The sequence below is a fragment of the Neopelma chrysocephalum genome, unplaced genomic scaffold (assembly GCF_003984885.1).
Source record: "Neopelma chrysocephalum unplaced genomic scaffold, ASM398488v2 Primary Assembly neopelma1_185, whole genome shotgun sequence".
Lineage (NCBI taxonomy): Eukaryota > Metazoa > Chordata > Aves > Passeriformes > Pipridae > Neopelma > Neopelma chrysocephalum.
In genome coordinates, this window is record NW_020897847.1 from 14,530 (window position 1) to 23,638 (window position 9,109).

Sequence of the window (9,109 nt, forward strand, 5' to 3'; positions counted from 1 at the left end):
TCGATTTTTTCCCCCAAAATGATCGATTTTTTTCCCCCAAAATGATCTGTTTTCCCCCCTGAGAACTCACAATCTTTCATCTCTAAAACGAATAAATAGACATCTCTAAAATAAATAAATAGACACACCAAAATAAATAGACACACTCAAGCAGGCATGAAATATTTCCAGGGCAGCAGGACAACAAAAAAAATCCTCAATTCCTGATATAATCAGTTGCTAAGGCTGGATTTACTCCCCAAAAAGGGAGTTTGCCCCCCAAAATCTGCAGCTGAGAGCCCTGGAATGCTTGTTTTCCTGCTAAACTGAAGCTCCCACTTAAAAGAACTCTGGTTTTTATGTCAGATAAATATAGAAAATAGAGCAGTTTGTTAAGCAGAGTTGAACTGTGGTGCCTGGTGCTGTGGATGCAGCAAACCAAGCCACAGGGGGCTGAAATATTGACAAATTAAGCTTTTAACCACTGATCTTAAACATAAAATACCCCTTTTTCCCCCCCATAAATAACAGAGAAATGAGAAGTTGGGAATTTAGGCTCGATGGAAGACCAAGTGGACTGTGATTACAAGAAGAAACAGCCTTAAAATACAGATAATAATCCTTTTATTCACGAAGTTACATCTAAATGTAAAAAAGTGAGGGGTAGGATGCAAAAAAAAAAAAGCCCCAAACCCAAGTTTTAAAGTGATTTTCCCATAATTATTAATTTCCATCATTAATTATGGAATATTAATTATTAATTTCCCTAATTTCCTCTGGGGCTCAGAGCAGCTCCTGTGTTTGCTTTGCAGGGGATTATTCCCTTGGGAAAGGAGCTGAGGGGGTTTGGGAACAGAGATGCTGAAATGGAAATCAGGGAGTTTGGATATTCCTGGGAATTCTGAGGGGACTGGGAATAACCTGCAAGGATGTTGTTGCTCCAGTTCAGTCCATGCTCTTTTTTTGGGAAGGGGGGGGATGTTGGATCTTCCCTAAAACTTGATTTTGTGCTTTCCAGGTGCCTCAGAAATTCCACAGGAGTTCTGCAGAGAAGGAGAAGCTGAGGTTGCAAAGGGTAAGGAAGGAGTTTGCCCCTCACACCCAAACTCTTTTCCTCACACTCATGGATATGGAAGCACCTTTATCCAGGAAATTAATGGATTTTGCTCTTCCCAAAGTGAGGGGTGGGTGACCTGCCACCCTGGGAAGTGATTAATTAACTAAATATTGCTGATTGCTCCCCAAATTCCCACCCTGAGAGGACCAAAGTGGACAGGGAGAAGGGAAATCTTGGATTTTTTTATATTTCCTGTCTTGTTGTCCTCATCCTTCCCCTTTTTAAGCCCCCAAAAAGCAGGATCTGTCGCTTATTATTTTTCTCAAATTCTTTGATTTCTCAGTCTCAAATTCTTTGATTTCTCAGTCTCAAATTCTTTGATTTCTCAGTCTCAAATTCTTTGATTTCTCCGTTTCAAATTCTTTGATTTCTTAGTCTCAAATTCTTTATTATTCTTTAATTTAGTAGTCTCAAATTCTGTATTATTCTTTAATTTAGTGGTCTCAAATTCTGTATTATTTAATTGAGTATTCTGAAATTCTTTATTGTTCTTTAGTATTCTGGGATTCTTTGGTTTTCTGGGATTCTTTGGTTTTCTGGGATTCTCTAATTTATTTAATTAATTTAATTATATGTATTTAATTCAATCTGTTTTTCTCAAATTCTTTGATTGTTTTTCTTTGGTTTTCTCAGATTCTTTGATTTATTTTTCTTGAATTCTTTCTTCTTCTCGGATTCTTATTTAACGTAATTAATTTATTATAATTAATTTATCTTTATTTACTTAATTTATTTTTCTCAAATTCTTTGGGTTTTTTTTTTCTTGAATTCTTTGATTTTTCTTGAATTCTTTGATTTTTCTCGAATTCTTTGATTTTTCTCAAATTCTTTGGCTTGTTTTTCTTGAATTTGGTGATGACACCAAAGCTCAGCATGGGAGGGAATTCCAAGGAAAACATTTTGGAAACAGCCTGACATCATCACCTGTTAAATTAAAAACCAGTAATTATTTCTTAATTCCCATCTCATTTTCCATAATGAAGGTGACTCAATGCAAAGGATGCTCAGGGGATAAAAAAAGAATGGAAACACCTCTTTTTATTAGAGGAAAAGAATAATTAAAGCCTTCAGGGAGGCAGGACAAGGAGGCTTAGCTGGGTTGTACCTGAGGCAACAGGCAGATGTGGATGTGATCCCAGCTGGGATAACTGGGAATGATCCCAGTTTGGGATACTGGTGGTGCTGCAGGTCAAGCATTGGGTGGGTACCATTTGTTCTGGGATGAAATGCTGATTTTAATGAAGGTTTTGATCCTTTAATTAAGTTTTTTTTGAAGGTTTCTGTGCCCAAAAAGCCACAATTCCCTGAATTTTCCTGTTTTTTTCCCCCAGGATCAGGAGAGAGCAGACAAGCTCCAGAAGCTCCAGGCTGAGAGGGAGGAGAAGGGGAGGCTGAAGGAAGAGGCAAAAGCTGCAAAAGAACGAGCCAAGGAGGAGGCAAAGAAGAGGAAAGAGGAGGAGAAGGAGCTGAAGGAGAAGGAAAGGAGGGAAAAGAAAGAAAAAGAGGAGAAGGAGAAAGCGGAGAAGCTGAGGGTGAAGGAGGAGAAGCGCAAGGAGAGGCAGGAAGCGTTGGAGTGAGTGCTCAGGGGGGGATTTCCACCCCGACATTCCCGTGCCAGGCCCTTCCAGAGGCCAGGCAGTGCCGTGGGATGGGTTGGGAATGCTGGAAGGGCTCTGTCCTGGCCAGGCCGAGCTGGGAAATGGCTCCCGAAACAAACTGTGGGGCTTCTTCCCCTCATGACCTGCCCGGCCTGGACTTGTCCCTGTTTGTCCAGGGAGCTGCTTTGTCCCTTGGCAGTGCTGTGTGATGGGTTGGGAATGTTGGAAGAGCTCTGTCCTGGCCCAGCAGAACCTTCTGAGCTGGGAAATGGCTCCCAAAACGAGCTGTGGGGCTTCCCCTCATGACCTGCCTGGCCTGGACCGTTCCCTCAGTGCCCTGTTTGTCCAGGAAGCTGCTTTTTCCCTTGGCAGTGCCGTGGGATTGGTTGGGAATGCTGGAAGGGCTCCATCCTGGCCCAGCAGAACCTTCTGAGCTGGAAATGGCTCCCAAAACGAGCTGTGGGCCTTCCCCTCATAGCCTGGACTGTTCCCTCAGTGCCCTGTTTGTCCAGGAAGCTGCTTTGTCCCTCAAATTTCCCGGTCCCGGGGTTCACTCTGGCGCTAAAATGGGTCAATATTTGCTCCAGGAGGAATGAGAAAAGTCTTGGCTGAGCACAGGCCTTGCCTGGAGTGGTGGATTATCTTCCCCTGACTTGGCAGGACGGGGTGTGGGGCAAACAAACCCTTCATGCCTCGTGACAGTTCAAATTTAACTTTATATTCAAGGGCAAAACTGGAGGAGAAGAGGAAGAAGGAAGAGGAGAAACGGTTGAGAGAGGAGGAAAAGGTAAATATGTGTCCTCTGGCTTGTCCCTGAGTTCTTGTCCCGTGGTGAAATGATGAGGGGGGGGGATCCCTGGCAGCTTCCCAGCGGGATCCTGGGTTTTTCCAGGTGGAGTTGGGATATGGAGCAGCTCCCTGTGGGATGCAGCCTGTCCCCTCTGACCTGCTGGTGCTGCTCCACCTGGATTTTTTACCTGTTCCTTCCATCCCTGTTGGTTTTTTCCGAGTCTTTTCCCTCCGTGTGTTTTCCCTCTGAGCCCCCAAGGGGGAAAAAAAAAACCCAAAGGATTTGAGAAAAATGAATCAAATGATTTTAAATAAAATTAAATTAATTATAATAAATTAATTATGTTAAATAAGAATTCGAGAAAAAGAGTTTGAGAAAAATCAAAGGATTTGAGGAAACAAAAGGATTTGAGAAAAATAAATCAAAGCTCACCCTGAATTAGGAAACTCTGTCCTCTCTTGGTGTCTCTAATTTGCATTTTTGGTTCTGATTTCAGCGGATTAATGCCCAGAAAGCAGAAATCACGAGGTTCTTCCAGAAACCAAAGACTCCACAAGCCCCCAAGGTGAGGGATTTGCTGTTCCTGGGGGGTGTTTGGTCTCTCTTTAGTTGTTTCTAACAAACACCCCGATTTCCTTCTCGTCTCAGAGCTTCTCAGGTGCACAAAACATTCATTTTCCTTCATTTCCTCACCTCGAAGTACAAAGGATTTTAAGGAAAAGGCCAGAGCAGAGATTCCAGGAGAAGTTTGGGGTTAACTTTAATTTCCTTGTTTCAGAGTTCAAAGGATTTTAGGAAAAAGGCCAGAGCAGAGATTCCAGGAGAAGTTTGGGGTTAACTTTCCCTAATTTCCTCATTTTAGAGTGTAAAGGATTTTAGGAATAAGGCCAGAGCAGAGACTCCAGGAGGAGTTTGGTGCTACTTTCCTTAATTTCCTCATTTTGGAATGTAAAGGATTTTAAGGAAAAGACCAGAGCAGAGACTCCAGGAAAAGTTTGGAGTTAATTTTCCTTAATTTCCTCATTTTAGAATGTAAAGGCCAGAGCAGAGACTCCAGGAGAAGTTTGGGGTTAACTTTAATTTCCTCTTTGGAAAGTGCAAAGGATTTTAAGGGAAAGGCCAGAGCAGAGATTCCAAGAGAAGTTTGGAGTCGGTTTAATAAAAACCTCAGCTGTGTCTTCTCCATGGAGAGACTCCCAATTCTCCATAAAGACCTTGGAATTGGAGTCTTAGGAAGGGCTTAACCCAAATCCCCACTTGACCTCCATCTCCCCCATGTCGGTGCTGCAGTTCCAACCCTTGACATTCCCTCCCTTGCCATTCCAGATCCTCGCTGGCTCCTGTGGGAAGTTTGCCCCTTTTGAGATCAAGGAGAACATGGTTTTAGCTCCCCTCAGCCGTGTCCCCCCGGATCCCGACTCCTTGGAGCAGCTGGACAAGCTCCTTCCCGCCCAAAACTGGGAACTTTCTTTCCTGAGGGACCTCAAATGTCGGAAACCACGAAAATCAGGCCCCACCTGGGTCAGGAACAGCAACGACACAGTGAACAGGTGAGTTTTGGGAAGCTCTCCTTCCCTTTTGTTCCAGGATGGGTTGGAGGTGGGAATTAATGTCAGAGAGGTGGAGTTTTCCTTGGAATTCTTCGTTTTCTGTGAGGATTTTCCCCCCCCCGAGGGCGCGGGTTTGCGTTATTCCATATGGAAGGTGTGGAGGGGTCGGGATGAACATCCTGGAGGGAAAGGCTGAGGTAAATTGGGATGGTTTTGACATGGAAAATAGTGACACATTAAGATGAGTTAATTTAGATGAAACAAAACCTGCTTTTTGGGCGTTTTTTTGGGGTAATTTAGAGAGGAAAAATAAGCCTTACTGAGGGAAAGTCTGGGAACTCAGAGAAGGGAAAACTTGAGCTAATCTGTGGGGAAAAGAGAATATTTTGGGAGTAAAATCTGAGGTAATTTGTAGGAGACAGAATGAACATTTTTGGGGGTAAGATAGAGGTAACAAGGGAAGGTTTTTTGGGGGGTAAAATCTGAGCTATTCTGTGGGGGAAAGTGAATATTTTGAGGGTAAAATCTGAGCTATTCTGTGGGGGAAAGTGACTATTTTGGAGATAAAATCTGGGGTAACATATAGGGGACAGAATGAACATTTTTGGGGTTAAGATAGAAATAACCAGGGAGGGTTTTTTTGGGGGGTAAAATCCAGGGAATCAAGAATATTTTGGGGGTAAAATCTGAGCTAATTTGTACAGGACAGGATGAATATTTTTGGGGTAAGATAGAAGTAACCAGGGAGGGTTTTTTGGGGCATAAAATCTAGGGAATCATGAATATTTTGGGGGTAAAATCTGAGCTATTCTGTGGGGGAAAGTGAATATTTGGAGGGTAAAATCTGAGGTAACATATAGGAGACAGAATGAACATTTTTGGGGGTAAGATAGAAGTAACTGTAAAATCTGGGGAATCATGAATATTTTGGGACTAAAATCCGAGTTAATCTGTAAGGGACAGAATGATCCTTATGAAGTAAAAATGGAGGTAAGGAGTAGGTGACATTTGGGGCATAAAACTGAGGAAAAATCCTTCCCTGTGGGAAATCTCGTGCCCTCAGCACTGGGATGGTTTATCCAGGGAATCCACTGAGGTGGTGATGATGGGGGAAGTGGGTTGGCTGGAATTCCTGCAGGAGGATTGGGGAGAGCCTGTGGATCCCTGGTTTGGCTCGGAAGGGACCTTAAAGCCACGGGATAAACTCCGGGTGGGATAAACTCCGGGTGGGATTGTGCGAGCTGAGGGTGCTCAGGAGCAGGAGGGGGATGTTCTGTGGGGGCCACTGGAGCCACCTCTTTGTCCCCAGCGACGTGGTGGTGGTGGACAACTGCCAGAGGGACGATGTTCCCGAGAGGGAGAAGTTTGGGAGGATGAAGCTGCTGCAGTTCAGCGAGAACCACCGACCTGCCTACTGGGGCACCTGGAACAAGAGCACCACCCTCATCCGGGCCCGCAACCCCTGGGCCAAGGACACTGTAAGCACCTGCTCGGGTTCTTTGTGCTCTTCTCCGCCGTTCCTGAGGGGTTTGAGACCCTAAATGGGGTTTGGTGCCGTGCCCTTGAGTTATTCATGGAGCAATGTTGGAATTTCCCGCAGAAACTGCTGGATTATGAGGTGGATAGCGATGAGGAATGGGAAGAGGAGGAGCCTGGAGAAAGTCTCTCCCACAGTGAAGAGGTGAGGGGAAAAAGAAAGTAGATTTGGGAACCAGCTGGGAGAGGGGAAAAAACCATTTGGGAACTGGTGGGTGCAATTCCTAATCCATTTATTTTCAGGATGACGAAGAGGAGGGAGAGGATGAAGATGAGGACGACGGGTTTTTTGTACCCCATGGGTACCTATCTGAAGATGAAGGTGTGACAGAAGTAAGTGAACTCTGGGTGCCCTTGGCTTTCCTGCCCCGTTCCCAAGTGAGAAAATGTCACTATTGTTTGATGTCAATATTTGGCAGGGCAGGGCTGGGCCTCCCTCGGGCCTGCACGGGTCAGGAGCAGCTTTGTGGGGCTCAGGGGACACGACCCAAAGCTCCTGTTGTTCCCTGCAGTGTGGGTGTGATGGCTCTTTTCTCTCCCCTGGCTTCAGGAGTGTGACCCAGAGAACCAGAAGGTCCGTCAGAAGCTGAAGGCCAAGGAGTGGGATGAGCTCATCGCCAAGGGGAAGAGGTTCCACGTCCTGCAGCCCGTGAAAATAGGCTGTGTGTGGGAAGGGGCAGAGCGGGACAGCAGCACTAACCCCGACCTCAAGGTCCTCCAGCAGTTCACAGCCTGTGTCCTGGACCCCCCTGTGGCAGAGGAAGAGCAGCAGATCCAGAAATGTAGCAAAAAAAGAGCCAGAGATCAGCAAAGTAAGACCTGAGGGGCTCAGGGGTTGTGCTTTTACACACTGCTCTGGGGAGAGCAGGGGTTTCATGGAGTCTTACACTCAGAAGGGCCTGTTCCTGACGAGTCTGAAGTCCAAAGAATCTCTGGGAGCTCTTGGAAAGGAGTTTTCTGGCAGTGCAGCTGGCGTGGCCTCAGTTACGCTCTCCAAAAACTCTGCTCTGGACAATCCAGGAAATAAAGCCAACAAGGCTTGAGCAGGCTCAGATTTAGGATGGGCTCAGATTTAGGGACCTGTTGATTGTTTGGAGGGAGAGGGTTGGGTTTGGGTGTTGGGTTTCAGTCCTGAGCTTCTCCTGCACCTGAGGAACACGAGGGTGGGGATAACTCACAGAAAGGCTCGGGAGGGGTGAAGATTCCACCTGGGGGGGATTTTCCTAAATCAAATTTAGCTCTTGTTATGATCATGGAATTCCAGAATGGTTTGGATTGGAAGGGACCTTTAAGATCATCCAGTTCCACCCCCTGCCATGGGCAGGGACACCTTCCACTATCCCAGGTTGCCCGAACCTGGCCTTGGACACTTCCAGGGATCCAGGGGCAGCCACAGCTTCTCTGGGAAAACCTGTGCCAGGGCCTCCCACCCTCCCAGGGAAGAATTCCTTCCCAATATCCCATGTCTCCCTGCCCTTTGGCAGTGGGAAGCCACTCCCTGTGTCCTGTCCCTCCAACCCTTGTCCCCAGTCCCTCTCCAGCTCTCCTGGAGCCCCTTCAGGCCCTGGAAGGAGCTCTCAGCTCTCCCTGGATCCTTCCCTTCTCCAGCCCGGCCTTGAGCAGCCACAGCTCCTCTGGGCAATCCCATCCTCAAAATTCATCCCAAACCTATTTCTTTCCCCTCTGGAAACCATTCCAATGGGTTTTTTACCCCGGGCAGGCTTTCCCTGAGCTTTCAACCAGTGATTCCCCCCCACACCTCTGTCCATCCTTTCTCCTCCCCAGTCCTGGGCCACCTCCTGCCGCTGCTGCACGGCAACGTCCACGGGAGCAAGGTGATCATCCAGGAATTCCAGGAGTGCTGCCGGCAGGGACTGTTCCGTGGCACCACCGAGGGCACCCAGGGGAGCCCCCCCCGGCCCCAGACCCCTGCAGGGGGGGAGGACATTGGGGTCCCCTCCAAGGCCAGGCTAAAGAGGATCATCTCAGAGAGCTCCGTGTACGAGAAGAGGCCCGAGCACAGGATGTGCTGGTACGTGCACGGGGACGTGCTCAGGAGCTTCCAGCAGGAGCTGCTGCCCGTGCCCTGCCAGTGGAACTACGTCACCCAGGTGCCCTCCTCCTCTTCCTCCTCCTCCTCCTCCTCTTCCTCTGGGATTCCCGCCGGGAAGGAGGAGGGTGGTCCCGCGCCGGGCACGGCCGTCCCGCAGAGCACCCCCGTGCCAGCCAAGAGGAGGGTGCTGGGCAGCATGTCCATCACCAGGTTCATGAAGAGACCACGGGAGGCCGGGCAGGTGAGTCCTGCAGGGGTGAGGAGTGGGCAAGGTGTTCATGGGCAGGGTGTTCATACTCAGGGTGTTCATTCCCAGTGAGGGGTGGGCAGGGTGTTCATGGTCAGGGTGTTCATTCCCAGTGTTCAGGGTGTTCCTTCCCACTGAAGGATGGTCAGGGTGTTCATTCCCAGTGTTCAGGGTGTTCCTCCCTTGTGGAGGATGTTCAGGGTGTTCATGTTCAGGGTGTTCATGTTCAGGGTGTTCAT

General features: G+C 47.6%; 1 protein-coding gene across 1 annotated transcript in view; it reads left to right on the plus strand.

Annotated features, from left to right (window-relative positions):
- Positions 1-9,109, plus strand: part of CHAF1A (chromatin assembly factor 1 subunit A) — a 16,526-nt gene that overhangs the window by 2,575 nt on the left and 4,842 nt on the right. Inside the window, exons 4-13 of the mRNA XM_027702414.1 lie at positions 998-1,054; positions 2,428-2,669; positions 3,421-3,481; positions 3,981-4,049; positions 4,811-5,034; positions 6,344-6,512; positions 6,635-6,715; positions 6,814-6,903; positions 7,121-7,382; positions 8,356-8,864. Of these exons, the coding sequence (XP_027558215.1) occupies positions 998-1,054; positions 2,428-2,669; positions 3,421-3,481; positions 3,981-4,049; positions 4,811-5,034; positions 6,344-6,512; positions 6,635-6,715; positions 6,814-6,903; positions 7,121-7,382; positions 8,356-8,864 (1,764 nt within the window). The remainder of the gene's footprint in view (positions 1-997; positions 1,055-2,427; positions 2,670-3,420; positions 3,482-3,980; positions 4,050-4,810; positions 5,035-6,343; positions 6,513-6,634; positions 6,716-6,813; positions 6,904-7,120; positions 7,383-8,355; positions 8,865-9,109) is intronic.